The 20734-nt window shown below is 39.3% G+C and overlaps 1 protein-coding gene across 1 annotated transcript in view; it reads left to right on the top strand.

Annotated features, from left to right (window-relative positions):
* Positions 1-19552, top strand: part of LOC110695965 — a 29178-nt gene extending 9626 nt beyond the window's left edge. Inside the window, exons 6-8 of the mRNA XM_021873208.1 lie at positions 18667-18720; positions 18808-18879; positions 19017-19552. Coding sequence (XP_021728900.1) covers positions 18667-18720; positions 18808-18879; positions 19017-19235 — 345 coding nt within the window. The 3' untranslated portion in view covers positions 19236-19552. The remainder of the gene's footprint in view (positions 1-18666; positions 18721-18807; positions 18880-19016) is intronic.
* Positions 19553-20734: the final 1182 nt, after the last annotated feature.

The following is a 20734-nucleotide window of genomic DNA, read 5'->3' as shown; positions in this document are numbered from 1 at the left end:
ACAGGTGTTTCTTTATCCAAAACATGGTCTTGATACCCTGTTTTGAATATTTCCGTAAATCGAATGGACTCATTATTTAATTCTAAACCACAATTAAATAGTAATGGAGTGAATGATAATTTTGCACAAAAATTAATTACTCCATTAATGAATGGTTTTAATACAGTGTCTTACATTAAATATCCTATTTAATTAAAACACATGTACATGGAATTTCAAAGCCAGGCTCCAACATGCTTGATTCCCATTGCCTCAATGTGCTTGTTGTGTTTCACTTCAGGCAAAGGTTTAGTCAAAGGATCGGCTACATTATCATCCGTGCCAATCTTACAAATTCTGATTTCACCTTTGGATTTCCATTCCCTTATCATGTGAAATCGCCTTTGCACGTGTTTGACCTTCTGGTGCTCTCTTGGCTCTCTGCCTGAGCGATAGCTCCATTGTTATCACAATAGAGGTCTATCGGCCCCTCGATTGAGGGTATAACACCAAGTTCGCTAATGAACTTGCGAATCCAAACAGCTTCCTTGGCAGCTTCTGAAGCGGCCAAGTACTCGGCTTCAGTTGTAGAGTCTGCAGTGGTGCTCTGCTTGGCACTCTTCCAGCTAAACGCTCCTTCATTCAGACAGAATATGTACCCCGATTGTGGCTTGAAGTCGTCTCTGTCAGTCTGGAAGCTAGCGTCGGTGTAACCTTCAACAACCAGTTCTTTGTGGCCTCCATACACCAGGAATTTATCCTTGTTCCTTTTCAGGTACTTAAGGATGTTCTTGGCCGCAGTCCAATGCGCCTCTCCTGGGTTCGATTGGTATCGACTCGTTGCACTCAGGGCATACGATACATCTGGCCTTGTACATATCATGGCATACATGATCGATTTGATTAACGAAGCATATGGGATCTGATTCATTCTTTCTTGCTTAACAGGTGTCTGTGGACACTGTTTCTTGCTGAGGGTTATGCCATGGGACATGGGTAAATGCCCTCTTTTGGCATTTTCCATGTTGAATCGAGCCAGTACCTTATCAATGTAAGTACTCTGGCTTAATCCAATCATCCTCTTAGATCTATCCCTGTAGATCTTGATGCCCAATATGTACTGTGCCTCTCCTAAGTCCTTCATTGAAAAGCACTTTCCCAACCAGCCCTTTACGGACTCCAACAATTTTGTGCTGTTTCCAATGAGCAGTATGTCATCGACATACAGGACTAGGAATGCAATATCACTCCCACTGACCTTCTTGTATACACAAGACTCATCTGGATTCTTGATAAAACCAAACTTGCTAATGGCTTCATCAAATCGCAGATTCCAACTTCTGCTGGCTTGCTTTAGTCCATAAATGGACTTCTTCAGCTTGCAAACCTTTCCAGCGTTGCCTGGATTGACATATACACTGTTTCTTCCAAAATTCCATTAAGGAAGGCGGTTTTGACATCCATTTGCCATATTTCGTAATCGTAATATGCAGCAATTGCTAGGATGATCCAGACGAATTTTAGCATTGCAACTGGTGAAAAAGTTTCGTCATAGTCAATCCCGTGGACTTGTCTATAACCTTTTGCCACCAGTCTAGCTTTGTATATTGATACATTTCCATCCTTGTCTGTCTTCACTTTGAAGATCCATTTGCAACCAATGGGTGTATAACCCTCGGGCAAATTCACCAAGTCCCAGACTTGATTTTTTGACATGGAGTCCATCTCGGATTTCATGGCCTCTTGCCATTTTGCAGAGTCGGGGCTCGTCATAGCTTGCTTGTATGTCGCCGGCATCTCCATCCATAACTAGGATGTCCTGATCATCGGTTAAGACGATACCGAGGTATCTGTCTGGTTGAGATCTTTGCCGTTCCGACCTACGTAGGGTAATCGGTTGAGCATTTACATTGTATGTTTGATTCTGACCAATCTTCTTAGATGCTTCCAAAGTATCTAGATTGTCAGTTTTGTCAGGTTGACATTGTTGCTCGTCCTCTCGAACTTCGTCTAGTTAAATTTTCCTCCCACTTGTCATTTTGAAAAGGTAGTCCTTCTCCAAAAAGACACCATCACGAGCAACAAAAACTTTGTTCTCGGATTTATTGTAGAAGTAATACCCTTTGGTTTCTTTTGGATATCCCACAAAGAAACGCTTATCCGATTTGAGGTGAAGTTTGTCCGAAATTAAACGCTTGACATATGCTTCGCATCTCCAAATCTTAGAGAAAAGACAACCTAGGAGGTTTCTTAGTCCATAATTCATATGGAGTCTTTTCAACAGCTTTTGACGGAGCTCTATTCAGTGTTAGTGCTGCAGTTTGTAGCGCATGTCCCCAGAAAGAGATAGGGAGTTCACTAAGACCCATCATTAATCGAACCATGTCTAACAAGGTCCGATTCCTTCGTTCGGACACTCCGTTCCATTGAGGAGTTCCGGGAGGTGTCAATTTTGATAGAATGCCATTTTCTTTCAGGTGATCGTCGAATTCATGGCTCAAATATTCGCCACCTCGATCTGATCGAAGTGCTTTGATTTTCTTGCCAAGTTGATTTTCAACTTCTTTCTGAAATTCTTTGAACTTCTCAAAGGATTCAGATTTAATCGACATTAAGTAGATATAGCCATATCTACTAAATCGTCGGTGAAAGTGATGAAATATCGGTAACCTTGCCTTGCGGGTGTGCTCATTGGTCCACATACATCCGTGTGTATTAGACCTAATAAGTCACTTGCCCTTTCTCCCAACTTGGAGAATGGCTGTTTTATCATCTTGCCTAATAAGCATCCTTCGCAATTTTCAAATGACTCTAAGTCGAATGAGTCAGGAACACCTTCTTGAAGAAGTTTCTTGATGCATTTGATGTTAATATGGCCAAGACGACAATGCCACAAGTAGGTTTGATTCGATTCGATGGTCTTAGCCCTTTTGGCAGTATTCTCGATGTTATAGACCTGTTTGTCTAGTGAAAGCACATAAAGACCATTTTCTGAATGTGCCTTTCCATATAAAACATTATCAAAATATATAAAACAACTATTGTTTTTGATTCGAAATTCGAATCCTTTGGCGTCCAATGCCGATATTGAAATAATGTTTTTGGTCACTCTAGGAACATGATAACAATTTTCAAGTTCTAGAACAAGCCCTATGGGCAAAGACAAACTCAGAGTTCCAACGGAGACGGCAGACATCCTTGCTCCATTGCCGACCTGAAGCTCGACCTATCCCTGAGCATTGGAACAAAGGTGTGAGCCACATCCGGTATCTAATATCCATGATGTTTTGCTAGCGAAGTTTAAGTCTATAACGAAAATACCTGATGAAGAAGCAACGTTGCCGTTCTTCTTATCTTCCTTGAATTTGAGGCAGTCCCGTTTCCAATGTCCTTTCTTCTTGCAGTAGAAACATTCGGAATCAGATTTAGAAGGAGCTGCCTTGCCTTCTTGTCCTTGCTGCCCTTAGCAGATTTTGACTTAGGCGGGAATTTCTTCTTTTTCCCTTTAAAGCTCTTCTTTTTGCCCGCACGTTTGAATGGCTTGCCCTTCCTCACCATGAGCATGTCATGCTTGCCCTCATACTTGAGGGTTTGCTCGGCTTGCTTCAACAAACCATGAAGCTCGGTGAGGGTTTTCTCCAAACTATGCATATTATAGTTCATCTTGAACTGATCATAGCCTTTGTGAAGGGAGTGGAGAATGATGTCAATTGCCATTTCGGTTGAATACCCAGCATCAAGCCTTTCCATGTTTTCAAATAATCCAATCATTTTGAGAATATGCGGGCTGAGTGGCTCTCCTTTCTTGAGCTTGCTCTCAAGCCTGTGGGTTTCGAACCTTTCAGTTCGGGCCTGCTCTTGGAACATATTCTGAAGCTCAGAAATGATCTCAAAAGCTGTCTCCTTTTCAAAGAAAGTCTTTTGAAGATCCGGAGACATCGTGGCCAACATGATGCATTTGACATCTCGATTTGCACTTTTGCCATCGATTAAGGGCAGCCTGAGTGACCTCCTCATTGGGAGCGTCGGGCATTTCCTCATCAAGGACGTATTCATTTTGCTCCTGCATTAGTACAATGCGGAGATTTCTTTGCCAATCAAGAAAGTTTGGCCCGCTCAACTTCTCCTTGTCGAGAATTGAGCGCAAAGAGAATCGGTTGTTGTTTGAGTTACTTGCAGACATGATTCTACAATTGAAAGAATTTGAAGTGAAAAACCATTCATACATCAATAAGTTGAAATTTAAAGCGTTCATGCACATATTCAATCTTATTGAGCATTTTATCCACGCATTTTAAGATTGTCCCTTATGGGCGAGAATAAAATGATTCCGAGATCCCAAAGATCAAGAAATGGTTAAGCATGCTTTGGCTTGTCTTAATCATTAAATATCTTAAGGTAAGCAATCCAATTGCTAATAGCTCCAAGCTACTCTCGGTTTGATAAAATATCGCATCCAATGCATTCTTGACATTTTATCTCTTTTGCCACGACATCTAAGGACTCCTTACTGATATCGTTGAGCTTAACTAAGAAACCTTGTATACCTAGTATACCTTGTGTTCCTAGGGAAGTAGTGATGCCTCGCTTTGGCGTAATTCATCACGTACGCGCATTAGTTCGGTAAGTGTTGTTCTTGGAACGACATATTTTAGCTCAATATTATTAAGGGACCTAGGGTTTCTATGTTGGTTGATTTAAGTGAACTTAACTAATCGTCGCAACATAATAGAAATCCTAGACATGCATCCAGCAATTATATAACAAAAATATATAAGGCATAAAATAGATGCTTTTGGCAACTAGCATGACCCCTTGAAATCTTCAATTTCCATGGGTCTTCATCTTGGCTCGTCTTCGTCGAAACGCCGTCTTGAGACATCTTGGCCAAAACGAAATAAAAGAAGCTAGCTAGAACGACTAAGATTAATTTAATAGTACAAAAATACTTAACGATTCGCAGACCGTATTTAGATTTACAAAAATACATAACGGAACGCAGTTCGTATTTTCTATCCTAGTCGGGCCCCACTAGTTGCCATTTTCAAAGAAGCTGTTTTGAAAAACATTCTTCCATTCACCCATTCACTATTTGTGAATGGCCCATGCAATATTACGAAATACATAATTAAACACGCAAAACTAATAACTAACTTAGGTGGTTAATCCAATTAACGCGCCTAATTAAAACTAGTCAAAGCGGTTTAATCCATTATTTCTAAACGCAAAATGCTTACGCACTTAATTAAGCTCCCACTAAATTCCGCATCCGTGCTTAATTAATCCGATTAATTAAGTCGGCATAACCCATAATTTGTCAAAATTTTGCAAAATCGAAAATCAAGGTTTTTAGCCTCGTTAAAACAATTATTAAAATATTTTAAAACGGGATAATCGCAAAATTACATAGCTCATGCTTAAGCAAGAATGCATCATCCTATGATGCATGGCGCACCATGGCTGCTAGGCAGCCCATGGCCCTGCGCCATGGTGCGTGGTGCTGGCAGCTAGCAAGTGTGCCTAGCACAGCCTGCCTTGCTAGCTAGCACCAGCAGCATGCTACGCATGCTAGCAGCTTGCTGGTGCAGGCAGCAATGGGCTGGCTGGCTGGGGCTTGCTGCCTCGCTGCCCAGCAGCAGCACAAGCGCACCAGCAGCCTAAGGCCCATGCACCAGCACACGCACCACACAGCAGACCCCTCCTCGCCACACAGCCACGCACCAAAACGATGCACAGCCATATGCGCACCACAGGCAGCCTACATGTGGGCTGCTAGGCAGCCCGGCTAGCCTTGGTGACGCTTGCGGTTTTGCATCGATTTGCGTGCATTTTACTCGAAATTTTAATTCCGATTTGTGTGTGACAATAATCAATTCTAAATTACATTTTAGAATTAATTTTGAGGGAAAATAAAATAAAATTAAGTCTAACTTAAACAAATTTATTTTATTGGTGCACAAGCCTAAATTTATCCAAAATTTCAACTTTGAACAAAATTAGGTCAAACTTTATGCTTAAAATAAAATGAGCTATGTCCAAAATTAATCTTGCCAATATGCAAATTAATAATGGATTTGACAAAAGGGAGTTGGAAAAATAAATTAACCATCCAATGATAAAAATTTTCCAACTTGCATACTTGTGTAAAAATACCAAGATTACATCTTCCAACATGAAGATTAATCAAATTTTACTCACAAATAAGTGAACTTAATGGATTTTAATCAACCAAAACATGAAAAAATCCAAACTTTGTTCAATATGGAATTTAGGGTTAGGGTTCCAATCATTTAAACCTTTAAAGATTAGAACTTTAACATTACTTGGGAACTTAAAATACAAAATCACAACAAGTTTTCACACTTTATTACAATTTATTTGCAAAATTTGTGAAAAACAAGTTTATGTGAAAGATTGGTATATCAACTTAAGCACTAATAAACACTCCATTATTATGCTCAAGGATATTTTAAAACCAGTAGATTAGTGATGCAAATGTGCATTTAGTCTAACCTTGTAATGCTTCCATTAATCAAGGCTTAAAAAGAATTAAAATTTACGTTGAAAAACGAAAAACTCCAGAAAAATTGGGTTTCTGGTTCGAATTTGGCTTCTGGACAATTCTGAAAGGGTTAAAACAGTTCCAGAATGTCGATTCCACCCAAAAATCACTATTTTTGAGCCAAAATCCGGGTTCGACAGCCAAATCGAAAATAAAATCGAGTTTTAAAAATTAATTAAGACGAGCATCTAATCTAATTAGATGAACATGAACCAGAAAATTAAATTCTTTTAAAACACCTTAATTAAAAATAATTGCAAAAATTAAAAAGGAGCGTGGCTCCGATACCGCTGTAGGGTTTCGTAGTGACCCGACACTACGTGGAAGGAAACCCACCAAGACCCGCCCCTTAATTAAAGCAATTAAACAAGCATAATAAACTTAATCTAACAAGATTAAGAACAAGAATTATACCTTTAACGCGTGCTTCGCTCCCAAAGAGCTCTTACTTCAAAATCCCGAAAAGACGAGATCTCCGACGGATCATACCCTCGACCCGACCCGAGCGTCCTAAGTCTTGAAGGTTAGTCAAGACCCGGACAAAATAACTATGAGTTTTACGAATCAAAGGTTTACTCTACTTTTTAATTCCACTCAAGGTTGTTCATTTCCCAATACCCAAGCTTGGTATTTATAGGGAAATGAACCCTTGTATTTCATTCCCCAACCAATGTGGGAGAATGTTTAATTTGCTAATTAATTTATTTCTAAAATAAATTAATAAATAAATGCAATCACAATTCGACAAGTGTCAAAGGGAGAGAGAGCGTTAGGTGAGGACCATGGAGAGGTGGCCTTGCTCCCCAAGGCTTTCCCAAAGCCTTGGTCCCCACCCTCACAAAACCGCATCACCTAAGGCTACTGGCCAGCTGCCAGCTAGCCCAGCATGCTAGCACAAGCCCAGCAGCAGCGCTGGTGCTTGCTCGTGCTGGCACTGGTGCTTGCTGGCGCTGGTGCCAGCATCCCACGCATCATCGCTGCACCATATGCTCGCATGGCCCTGCATGCGTGCTACTAGCGAGCCACGCATGCTGGCCTCTCGCTTCCCCAGCCACACGCACCACACTCGCACATCATGCGCGCCACGCATCAGCCCCTCTCGCACGCAATGCCTAGCATGCGTGCTGCTAGCAAGCCACGCATGCTAGGCTTGACGTTGCTAGCTTGCTAGCCCCCTCGCACACACTCGCATAGCCACACACATCACACTCGACCATGTACCGGGCACCATGCACGCACATGCCTCGCCCAAGCACCACGCACCACACATGCGCCAGTGCCTAGCACTAGCTGTGCTTGGTGCGTGTGGTCCTGCCATGCGCCCAACAATGTGCTAGAGCCGCTACGACACCAGGCCATCCTAGGGCACGCATGGTGCGCCTAGTGATGTTGCCTGGGCTGCGATGGTCCCCAGCCATCCTAGGGCACGCATGGTGCGCCTAGTGATGCGCATTGGCTTGCGATGGGCTGCGATGGCGCCCAGCATCATGCTAGGGCTGCGATAGCGCCTAGGCATGATGCTAAGGCTGCGATGGCGCCTAGGCATGATGCTAGGGCTGCTATGGCGCGCCTAGTGCCTGTGATGAGCTAGCCTAGCCTAGCCTAGCTATGGCTACGCTCATACTTGTCGATTGTAATTTTGCGACGTTCGGTCTCGACGCCCTAGGCTCGATGTCCGACGTCTGTATTCGTAAAACTCTGTCGACTCATTAAATCCTTTCGGATTAATTCGTCGTCTAAGATCGGTGATTCGATTGGGTTCGACCCGAAGGGTTCAGTTAAGATTAAGCTGTAACATCAATTGCGCATTTATATTACTGATCGGAAGCGGCCTCCACCTAGGCATTCCGATCACTTGACCTTACCGAAGAATTAGCTCCGTAATAGTTCGGAACCCTCTATCGGAAGAATACACTTGTTGGAAGGACACCATTCCTTTCGGTACTAGTGAGGAAGAACACTCTAAGCATTTGCAAGTGGTGTTAGCTACTTCGGAAAAACATCAGTTATTTGCAAATAAAAAGAAGTGTGAATTTGGGAAAGTGGAGGTGGCTTATTTAGGCCATATCATCTCAAAGAAAGGAGTTGCAGTGGATTAAGAGAAGGTAAGGTCCATGATCAAGTGGCCCATTCCAAAAACACTAAGAGAGTTAAGGGGCTTTTTGGGCCTAACGGGCTACTACCGAAAATTCATCTCACATTATGCTCATATAGCTAGTCCACTCACTGATCAATTAAAGAAGGATAGCTTCAAATGGTCCAAGGAAGCCACGCAAGCCTTTGAGAAATTAAAGGAGGAAATGTTAACTGCTCCAGTATTAAGGATGCCGGATTTCTAGAAAATATTTGTGGTGGAAAACACGCCTCGGGGTATGGTTTATGTGCGGTGTTGATGCAAGATGGAAGGCCGATTGCCTTCTTTAGCAAGGTGTTGGGGCCGAGAAATCGCGGGAAATCGGTGTACAAGAAGGAATTAATGGCGGTTTGCTTGGCGGTTGAAAAATGGAAGCACTACTTGTTGGGAAGGAGATTCATTGTTCAGAGTGATCAACAAAGCTTACGCTTCATCACTCAACAAAGGGAAGTGGGTATGGAGTATCACAAAAGGGGTCCGGAAATTAATTGGGTTCGATTTTAATCTTCAATACAAACCCGGCTCGGCAAATCGGGTTGCGGATGCGCTGTCACGTAGAGGGGAGGATGGCGATGCGGAATTGGCAGCCATTGTGACCAGGATATTCGGTGGAGTAGAGCAGGGGTGGGTGATTTACAAAGGACGGTTAGTGTAACTTACTTTGTTCAAGCCTATCACGACTCGCCAGAAGGTGGGCGTGGTGGTGAGACGAAGACGTACTTGAGAGTAGCGAGAGAATGGTTTTGACAAGGTATGAGGAAGGACGTGGCAGTTTATGTGAAGGCTTGTGGGGTTTGCCAAAGGAACAAACACTCCCAAAGAAGCCCGACGGGATTATTATAACCACTTCCAATTCCGGAGGCGGTGTGGAAAGATATAACCATGAACTTTGTGGAGGGGTTACCCCGATCTAAGGGGATTGACACCATCTTTGTAGTGGTGGATCGCCTTTCAAAATATGCTCATTTCATAGGGCTGCGTCACCCCTTCTTCGCCGCAACCGTGGCTGATGTGTTTATTATTAGAGAGGTGGTGCGTTTGCACGGTTTTCCGGCAGTATTGTTTCAGATTGTGATCGATTATTTTTGAGTGTGTTCCAGAAGGAACTCTTCCGTTTGCAGGGACTGATGTGCGTCGGAGTACCTCATACCACCCGCAAACTGATTTCAATCGGAGGTGGTCAACAAGGGGTTGGAGACTTACCTTAGGTGTTTCGTTGGAGATCAACCTAAATCCTGGGCTAAGTGGCTGCCATGTGCCGAATTTTCATACAACACTTCGATCCATTCTTCAACTCAGATGTCTCCTTTTCAAGTGTTGTATGGCAGAGATCCACCAAAAATCATTAAGGTGGGGGCGGGTCGAACGTCAGTAAAATCGGTGGAAGAAATGTTACAAGAGCGAGATATGTGATGTTAGATGAGTTGAAATTATGAAGAGGAGTGCCAATTCTAAGAGAAGAGAAGAAGAGTATCAGGTGGGAGAATATGTGTTCTTGAAGCTCCAGCCGTATAGGCAACGCTCACTTGCGAAAAGGCCATTTGAGAAGCTGTCAGCTCGCTTCTATGGGCCCTTTGAAGTGATTCAACGGGTGGGTAAGGTGGCATATAAGCTGGCATTGCCTGACACTTGTCGAATACACTCAGTGTTCCATGTATCTCAGCTTAAGCGAGCAATTGGTGACCAGCCAAGCTCAGCCACAATACCGGAGTCCGTGATAAGTAGTAGGATTGTGCAAGGGAAGGGGGGAGTGCAAGGAGTACAGGAGGTCTTAATCAAATGGAAAGACCCGTTGGGGTTCGAGGCTACGTGTGAGGAGGCTAAGTCGTTCATCGATCTATTTCCCGACTTCCACCTTGAGGACAAGGTGGTGCTTTGGGAGGGCGACAATGCAATGAATCAACCCTAGCCACCCATCATCTACACTTACGGTAGGAGACAGCAGCAACAGAAGGCAGCAACAGGCAGCAACAGAAGGCAGCAGCAGGCAGCAACAGGGCACAAGCAAGGTGCAAACAACCCACAACAGCAACCCTTAGCAAAAGACTAAAGCTGCAGGGGACCGTTGCTTTATCTGTTCTATTTTGGCAGCACTTGGAAGAAGACAAAGATGTAGTAATTAAGGCTTATGCCACATCAGTGTAATAGCAAGTAGCTTAAATAGCAAATAGTAGAGGTAAGAAAGGCATTCAAAAAATTTGTATTGGAACCTTGGAGATTGATGGCCTAAAGTCATTAAACTTGTAGCTTACAACCTTTTGGTTAACTATCTATCTATCAAACAAACATTCGTCTTCTTCCATTCTTGAGCTTCATTCTTGCTTTATCTTGTTCTTCGTACGCTGTCCGTTGCAAGAAACCAAAAAGTTCAGAAGAAGCTAGAAGAGTTAAACTACTATAACCTGCAATTACAAACGTAATTATCCATTATTCACAAAACAACAAAGATTCCATCAATAGCTCATACTATAAATTAAAGAGCAAAATCAATTGAACATCTTAGGCAATGAAAGCCAAAAAACTCCTTTTTTGTGCATATTAACTTGGAGCTAATAAATAACCAAGTGAATTATAGGTATTGTTTGTCTTGCATATGGAAAACTATATTTCTTGATCTTTAAGTTATATTGGGCCTTGAAATGCTAATATGTTTTAGAAAAAATTGTCAAGTCTTAGCCTTTGCTCATTTGCTAAAGATATACTTCGTATCCAATCATTAGTAATCACTTCATTGAGCAATACATTTTGGTTTGACAATTACATTACCTTTGTTTTTTTTTTTTTTCTTTTTTAAATTTTTTTTCCGTTCATGAGTCTGTTATATACGTATGTCATCCTGTAATAGGCAAATAACCATCTTGTGTTATTTAATCTGGTCCTTAACACTGTTAAAAGAGACTTCATTTCTTTTTTTCTTAAATTTCTCTAAGCCGCCATATAGGTAAATAGTGCATCACAAATTGTCTAGCCTTAAGAACACATGAGATTTGAAGGGCAACCTCATTTTTAGGGTGGGATATTCTGGATGCTCTTTTTGATTTAGTTCCCTTTTTTTTTTTTGAATATATGATTTCATGGTAAAATCATAAAACATGAATTATCAGAAAGTGTAAGGAACCCTTTTGCTTAACCAATTGTCTGATAAAGGCTCGACCACTTTTAGCTTGTTTCTGCGACTACTTTCTCAAATAAATTACAATATATAATAAGGAGCACCTATGATTAATTACTGTTAAGTATTATAGCAGTAGCAAACAATTTTCCCCCTCCTAGTTAGTCACATGAACCCACTCGTTAGCCACTAATGATTAATTCTCAACATTACTCCAACCTCACAAAACATAATCCACAAAGAAAAGGCCTGCTGACAAACATAGGATGATGAGAATAAATGTTCCAAAAGCACAAAAAGAACAAGGCAGAATACTGACTCTAAATTTGCACTTCTATTCTGGAACGTCTAGCTCTCTCAAATCATATAACTACAAGACACCAAGGCTCATCTATGATATTGAATATAGATTATATGGAATAGTTATAAGGGTCAAATATCCTAAGAAACATTCTAATTTAGCCAAAACAAAGCTTACCAGCTTACACAGTTATACCTTAGGAAATTCACTATCTAAAACTTAGAATATATGCTTAACATTCATAAGCCCATTTCCAAAAATAGTGCCAGTAAACTATAATCAAATTTCAACAATTTTTCATATCAATAAACGAATTCAATCTAACTAGCATAAATCTAAGTTATTCTAACAACGTTTCATACCGGTAATCAATTTAAGACAAGTCCAACAATGAGAATCAAATAGCACAAATGAGCATACCATCTTCTAGTGAAAATTAACTTCCCCAAGTCTGAAAACAAAAAGGGAAAGGAAAAGAAGTGGAAAATCCAGCTTAAATTGAATATAACAAATCAATTGTTACATGATAAATTCAAATTGAACACATAAAACCTAAAATCTAACTACTACTTTTGATAATCACAATTCACTAATAAATCGCCTATTCAAAGAGATAGAATAGAGAACATACAGTAGGGAAATTGAGAGGAAAGCGGGATTTATATTCAACAAAAGTTTGTAAGCCACCTCAATGGAGAACTTGGAGGGGAGAGAAACCCAGTGAAGTAGTGGTGAGGAGAAGGTGCGGCGCGGAGGAATTCATTGAATAACGACGATGGAAGAGGAATTAAGAAGATTGTAAGAGAGTTTTTCTTGTTATTATTGTGCCTTAGTTCTCTGACGGAGAAGAAGGAATTTATTTGTTTATTTATTTATTGAGATAGAGTTGATGGATCGAAAGAAACAAAGGTTAGCTAGCTAGGGATATAAGTTTATTAATTTTCTTTTGATTTTATTAATTATTGCAGCTCCAGAAGAGGTAATTTGTGATTAACCATTTTTTGCAGCGTTCGCTATAAACTATTCTTTTAGCAGCGCGCTTTAGCTGGGAGCGCTGCAAATAACACTTTAAATTTTTTACATATTTTTTGCAGCGATTTTAAATAAAAAGAACGTTGCAATCAATTCATTAAATAATTGACCAATGTTGACTAAGTGCAAATAGCGTGCTGCAAATGACATTTTTTCCACTAGTGCATGCATAAAACACATCATTCTCTTATTCTTGAAAGAGCATAATACGAAGAAATCCAAATAACACAAACAAAAGCTACAAACGCAAGAGCTACATCTTTGTCTCTTTCTTGAATTGTGAAGTTTGTTGTGTAATAAAGGAAATAACCATAATCTAAGATATTTTTTCGCTCCTAGTTATTATAAAGAAATGCTTCTGGGAATAGAATCAAGAGAGAGAAGTGTTTAATAGCCTTAGGAGCGAACAATGCCTATGTCTGAACGATGGCTTAACGACTACATTCACCCACCCGCTTTACTAAGAGAGTAAGCATTGAAGTCAGATTTCTCCACTTTTGACAGTTGATGCAACCATAACTTCTTTTCGGTGGTTAATGAATTTTGATTGATCTTTGGATCCTTCTTGATTGTATTTTAGCCATCAGTTAAAAAATGAGGCGCGTTAAGATTTCCCAATTCAACAAAGTCATTTGACACCTCGTTGTCGACATGGGATTAAAGAAGGTCCCAAGGCTTTGACAACTTTAACTTCACAAAACCAGAATTAGATCTAGGAATTGCAAGTTCAACTGTTCAAGTGATCCTTTAACTTAGCACTAAACTACTCATGTTGATTAAAATTGTGGATTTCATTAATAAAACAAAGAAAAGGCTTTTGCCTCACCCTTAAATCTAACTTTAGCAAATAGCTATGTTCTAGGCTAAAATTAAATGAAATTCACAACTTAGTAACTCTTTCTCCTCTTTGGAACTTAAATATTGAGTGAAAGAAGCACCAACCATAGGTGGATCAAATGATGAAACAACTTAGTTTTAATTTTCCCTTCATGAAGATCCTTAGAGAATCAAGATTTACTTTATCAATCCTTACATTCGATTATGATGTTTCCTCTATTAAGTAGCTATGAACAACTAAATTTATTTGATTGTTTTGCTTATATTGTCTCTAACTCACGCCGAAGTAAAACCATTTCAAGTTCAAAGGTCAAATAATATCTATATTCGTCTTTACTATAAGCACAAATCCATTCCATCATCTTGTAAGTTTTATTAAGTCTATTTTTTGGATAGTACTTTATTAAGTCTATGAATCTTAAAAAAGACATTATCATACCACCTACAACTAAGTATGGCAACAAATCTGATTTGGGTCGGATGCGGCTAAATCCGAATCCGATCCGTTTAGTAAACAGACCCTACACTTGGATCCGAATCCGAAAAATCCGAGTCCGAGTTCGATCCGCTCGTTATTTTTGGATCCGAATCCGGTCCGTTTATTCGGACCTCTGAATGATCCTTTTTTTTTTTTTTTTTTTTTTTTTTTTTTTTTTTGTAAAGTATGATATACCTATAATTGCTTGTGTTTTTCCTAATAAACTTTATTTCTTATATCATATTGGTGCGTAAAAAATTAGAAAAAATATAGGCTATAAAGTCTAAACATAACATATTTAAATTATTAATTAAGTTACACAACAAAAATTTGCTACAAACAACTAAGTAATTGTCCCAAGCCATAATTAAAGCATATCTTCATGCTCGAACTTGAATCGGATCGTACTCGGTCGGACATTGCACAGGGTCCAAGTCCGATCCGCCTCCTATTCAGATTTGGAACTATTTTATTGGATTCGGATTCGGACTATTTTTAAACGGATTTGGATCGGATTTTTTTTCTTCGGATCCGGTCGGATTCGAATCGAACTCGGATTGAATTGCCATCCCTACCTACAACTCTTGCCAAAATTTGTTGTTGCCGCCCTTGCTGTAGGAGTGTAGGTTCGTTTCTTCTAAAAATTTCATGAAAATTAACAAGATGAAACTAAAATGTTGTTGGGTCCAACGCAATAAGAATCATTGAAAAATATTAAGTTGAAAACATTACATAATCATAAAATTTTTGTAGCTTTAATAAAGGATATTTCAGATTTACTAAAGATTTGTGTCAAATTTGTATAGAGAACATCTCTCCAAGAAACTTAACGAAATTAGGGCGGGTAACGCGCACAATGTGTGCGCCATAGCTATCTATGTCAGGGAAGTTCTTTCGGTTTGGTCCTATAATACAAATTTAGTTGTTGGTAGCATTAATGAAGGAAAATATGTAAATAAATCTTGTCAGGGGTATAAATGTACATACACTATTTTTAAGAATTCAAAAAATGAGACAATTAACATTTATGAGGGTAAATAAGTAAATAAATATTTTGAGGGTATAATTGTCAAAACACTATTCATAAAAGTTTTTTCAAAATTTTGAAAGGTTAGGAAAAAGACAATTATCATTAATGAGGAAAATAAGTAAATAATTATTTTAGAGGTTATAATTGGTTAAACACTATTCATAAGAGTTATCTCAAACTATTTCAAGGTAGGGAAATCACTTTGCCTAATAGGGATGTTAATGGGACGGGGTGGGGTGGATATTGACCTTCCCATCCCTATCCCAACCTAACATTCTCATCCTTATCCCAACCTAATATTCTCATCCCCGCGGCGGTCTCAAAATCTATATCTATCCTGTCAGCAGGTACAAATCCAAAACCCTCCCCACCCTACCCCCTTACCTGGATAACACCCACCTAATCTCCACCTTCTCTGCCAGCCTAATCCCCGCTTCAAAAATACAATCTCCACTACATACTATAACTTACAAACAAAAATTCACTTAATAAGTTAGTATCTCACAATAGTTTTTTCTTTATTGTATTACAAGCAATGTATAAAAAAGCTCGGAAGCGAGAGGGGTTTTGCTGCGCCTAAGTGCACCTAAGGCGCGCCTCAGTGCGCCTCTTTGAAGTGAGGCGCAATATATGGGCAGTTAAATTTTTTTTTTTGAAGTTTGCTTCAAGTGCGCCTAGACCAAATTAAGCACTCACCCCTATTGCCTTGCGCCTCAGCGCCTAGGCGCTTTTTCAAACACTGATTACAAGTCTACTACAAAGTATTATATTTACTATTTTATTTTACTCTTTTTTTTTTTTTTTTTTTTTTTTTTACATGGTTTATGTATGTATGTGGGTATGGGGTGGGGCGAGTGTTATGTGACCGAAGCATTCCCTTACAGTTGAAGAGGAAATTCTACAAGACTGTCATAAGACCAGAGTTGCTCTATGGTATAGAATGTTGGGCTTCTAAGGAGCATATTAAAAAGATGGAGGTTACGGAAATGCGTATGTTAAGGTGGATGTGTGGGAACACTTTAAGAGGTAAAATCAGAAATGAGGTTATTTGCATGAAAGTGGGTGTGACAAACTAAGGAAAAATCGTATGCGTTGGTTTGGGCATGTAAGACGGAAACCCGAGGGTGCACTAGTACAAAGAGTGGATGAATGGGACCATGGAGGGGTTAAACAAGGGAGAGAGACCGAAAATGACTTGCTTAGAATGAGAATGAGGCATTTGATCGTAAGGGATAAAGGAGGAAGATTTTTGTTAATGACTAAACGGAATAATCACTTTGGTTCATGTAGCTGGCCAGTTATGAGATTAAGGTTTTGATTGATTGATTGATTGGTTTGGGGTGGGGCGAGGGCAAGTACAATTCAAAATCCATCCCTAACCCTTAACCCATGATGGGCATGACTTTTACCCCCATTTCCGCCTCACCAACTTGCAAATCGGGACCCATAACGGGATGGGTCTCCAACTTGACCCGATCCACTAACATCCCTAACGCCAGTCCTAGGCATGCCTTTATATTTACTTTGAGTATTATGTACTTCTTACCTCCATGACTAAGTGATTGTTGAGGTTAATAACCTCCTTTGTTTGGTTTGAAGAAGCAATGAGAGCAGTTTTGAAATTGTCTATGTGGAGTTTTGTTAGATTTAGCTCTTTGCGGATCTCACAAATTTCAAGTTCAAGGCATTTTAAGCTGATACCTTGTAATTTTTCTTAATTATTAGTTTGCCACTGAATGTATTTTCACAAGTTTGGATGTGGTGAGATTTAAAAGATTGCTGAAATAAAGTTAGTTTGTTCAAAAATTTCAAATATATACTTCCATTCCACAAATATTGCAACAATTACCATTTTAGGAAGTTTCACAAATATTGCAACATTTCCCTGTTTGCAAATGTTTTCTCTCTTTTTCTCACTTCATCAGATGATTCCATATCTTTACTCCTCTCTATCTCTCTCCTCTTCGTGTCCCATCCCCATGTTGCAATATTTGGGGAACGGAGGAAGCATAAAAAAAGGAAAGACAAGAATCAATCAAATATGGTGGAAAATTTGTGATAAATTGGGAGGGTAAATCACCTAGGGAAGACAGAAGACACATAAGGGAAGGGAGGGGAAAGGGAAAGATGGAATGGAAAGTTGGTGTATATTACAAAAAAAACTTATTTATAGAACCAGAGCCTGCTCATATTTTCTCCTGAATAGCCCACATGCTTAAGTCTGTTTTAAATCAATTTAGGGAATAGTTAAACTGTAATTTCTTTAAATCCTCCGCATTTTAACCTGTCTTGTCTTCTCATTGTTTACTACTTATTATGTTATTATATTTATCATCGGGTCAGGTTCTTACAGTCCAATTACGTTGTATGTGGGAGAACATTTGTTAGCGTAATAAACCATGGTTTTTCAATTTTCCCAATAAATTTGTTCCTTCTGTTTATATTTGAACTATAATTTCCGCAGTCAGGCATAACATTCCTCACATTTTGGTTATGAAGCTTTTTAACTTGAGCTCAGCCCTCTCGTTTACTTTTGCAAGTGCCATATTGAAGGAAATAACCATAACAGCCTTGTGCCATACAATCGTGTATTGAAATACTCATTAGGTAGGGTGATTTGCTGCTTACTTGAGGATACACACTCTGGGAGCTTATATAAAAGAGGATCATTTTGATATTTGGATCAAATGGTTTTACCATATATCTATGAGACCATTATTTTTTTGCATTAGTTAATGTTTTCTTCCTGCTGTGTTTTGCATACTCTCTTAAGTATGCAGTGAATGCCAAAATGTTTTTAAAAAGAGGATAATTAAACTTTTCAGATTAGATGAATAAGCCCCTCTTTCTTGGAGTGTGAAAGACTTGGTCTTGGTGTCGTTAATGATGCGAAGTATTGAATGTTGAAACTTGTATATCCTGCAGCTCTTGAAGAATTTATTTGTGGAACAGAATTGTGATGCAATTATAATGCTTCAAGTTTGTCAGTATTCACTATGATTGGCATTACAATTTTTAACTGTTTATCTTTGTAAAGGCAAAGTATTTATGCTTCAAATTTTAAACAATTGTTCACCTTTTTTTCTCCAATGGGCTTTCTTTTAGATTTCTCTCCCTAATCATGCTCTTGTAGCTGAATTTGTTTTGTATTCCTTTTTGCAAGTTTGTTATTTCTATGCATATTTTGAACTGTGTTTTCAGGAGCTGGTAGAACTCAGGAAGTCTCTGAATGTTGAAGTAGATCAACTTCGATCAGTAAGTTTTTCTTCACGTTCTTTTTCTTTTTCATTTGTCCTTCAAGTATGTATCATCATTGTGATGACTCAATACCCATTCATTTAGGAATTTCAAGATCTTAGAACAACGCTGCAGCAACAGCAGGAGGATGTGACTGCAAGTTTGAGAAATTTGGGTGTATGTAGTCTCCGTTCGAACAAAGCTATCTGATTTTTCTTTTGCCAATTTCTACATGACAGATATTGCTGTCTGAAACTAAACTTTAGCATTATGAGTTTATAATTGTTTGAAATGATCATGTGGGTATTATGCAGCTGCAGGATACATCAATGGATGCTGGAATATTTGCACCCAATCCCATGGATGCTGGAACCACTATGGGTCATGAAGTTAATGATGAAGGCAGTAATGCTGAAATTAATGAATCTGTTAGTTTAAAAGACGAAATCATTGCAGAAGAGTCTACAGGAAATGGAAATGGTACTGATGTTCATCTTTCCTCGTCAGAGATTGGAGTGGACATTGAGCATTAAGTCAACTTACTTTCGAGAATTTGGTAAAAATTTAAATGAACTCTGAAGGTGATATTAGTATTCTTCATAGCATGTGTTCTACGTTTTTCTTTCATGGTGACACTTTGTTGCCATGCCATATCAGGACTCAGTAGCAATGCCATATGAATACTCAGTAACATATGTAAGTTGGCCGATCCCAAGATTTGTAACCTTTGTGAGTTTATTGTGACTATAGCTTGTAGCTTTATTGTGTGACTTTTTGTAATGTGGTATCATCCTTTAATACTACTCATAATAGGCTTTTGGCTTTTACGCGATTTAACTTCAATTATAAATATTGGTCTTGTTTGTTTAAGGAACTAGAAAAAATGTTGCATTGCAAATTTTGAAATCAATAGAAGACAGGTTTGGAGTTTGAATGGTGGAAGGGAATTGGGAGGTGAAATCGATGGAAATAATTGTTTGAAGAACTCAAGCGTTAATAAATGATTAGGTTAGTGCCCTTATGATGTACGGATTCAACCCAAAAAATATGAAAAAATTATCAAAAATAATACAAACTTTCACCCGTCCGTTAAAAACAAATCGAACTTTCGATTTTTTTAAAATACTACAAACTTTGGAGGGTATCAATACAAACTTTGGAGGGTATCAATTTTAAACAACTTATGACCAATTAGTGACTTGATTAATACGTACATGAGACACGTGTCATTGTTTTATTGGTTTGATAATTTAATTTGATTTTTTTTATTAATGTTTTTATTTTTTAAAAAATTTAAATTTTATTATTATTATTAAAAAACCCCTTCCTCTCATAGCCTGTCCCCTTCCCCGGCGGCGATCGACCCTCCGGCGAACCTCTGCCAGCGCCTAAACCCCTTCCTCTGCGTCGGCGACTCACTTTTGGCATCCCCACCCCTCCCTTCCCCAAGTCCCACCCACCACAAAAACCCACGAAATCCCTCACCCTCCCTAAGAAAACCCGCAAAAACCCCAAATTTCCCCTTTTTCCATTGTCGTAACCCAACCGATTAGGGTTTTCGAGGCGGGCGAAGGGGGAATTGGGGGTTTTCGTGGGTTTTTGTTGGGCGGGAGGGGGATTTCATGGGTTTTCGTGGAAAGGGAGAGAGATTCGGGGAATTGAAGGAAGGGGGAGGGTTGGGAATGCCGGAAATGAGGTCGTCGGTGCAGGGGAGGGGGTTGAGGCGCCGGCAGAGGATCGCCGAAGGGAGGGTCGGGTGCCGCTGGGGAAAGGAGATGGGTAGGGCGTGGTGGTTTGCGATGGGGAGGAGGAGTGGTTTTTTGTTTTTTTTCTTAATTAACTATGGTTTAAGTGTTAATTATGAGTTAATTAAATTGTTTAATGAATTTATCAAAAAAAAAAAAAGTTTACTGATTGTTTAGATTGTAGGTAAAATGTCTCGTTTAAGGCGGATGCCCTCTAAAGTTTGTATTATTTAGAAAAAATCGAAAATTCGACTTGATTTTAGAGGACGAGTGAAAGTTTGTATTAT

The sequence above is a fragment of the Chenopodium quinoa genome, unplaced genomic scaffold, assembly GCF_001683475.1.
Source record: "Chenopodium quinoa cultivar QQ74 unplaced genomic scaffold, ASM168347v1, whole genome shotgun sequence".
Classification (NCBI taxonomy): domain Eukaryota; kingdom Viridiplantae; phylum Streptophyta; class Magnoliopsida; order Caryophyllales; family Amaranthaceae; genus Chenopodium; species Chenopodium quinoa.
The sequence above is the reverse complement of the archived record's forward strand: the minus strand, read 5'-3'. Positions and strand labels throughout refer to the sequence as shown.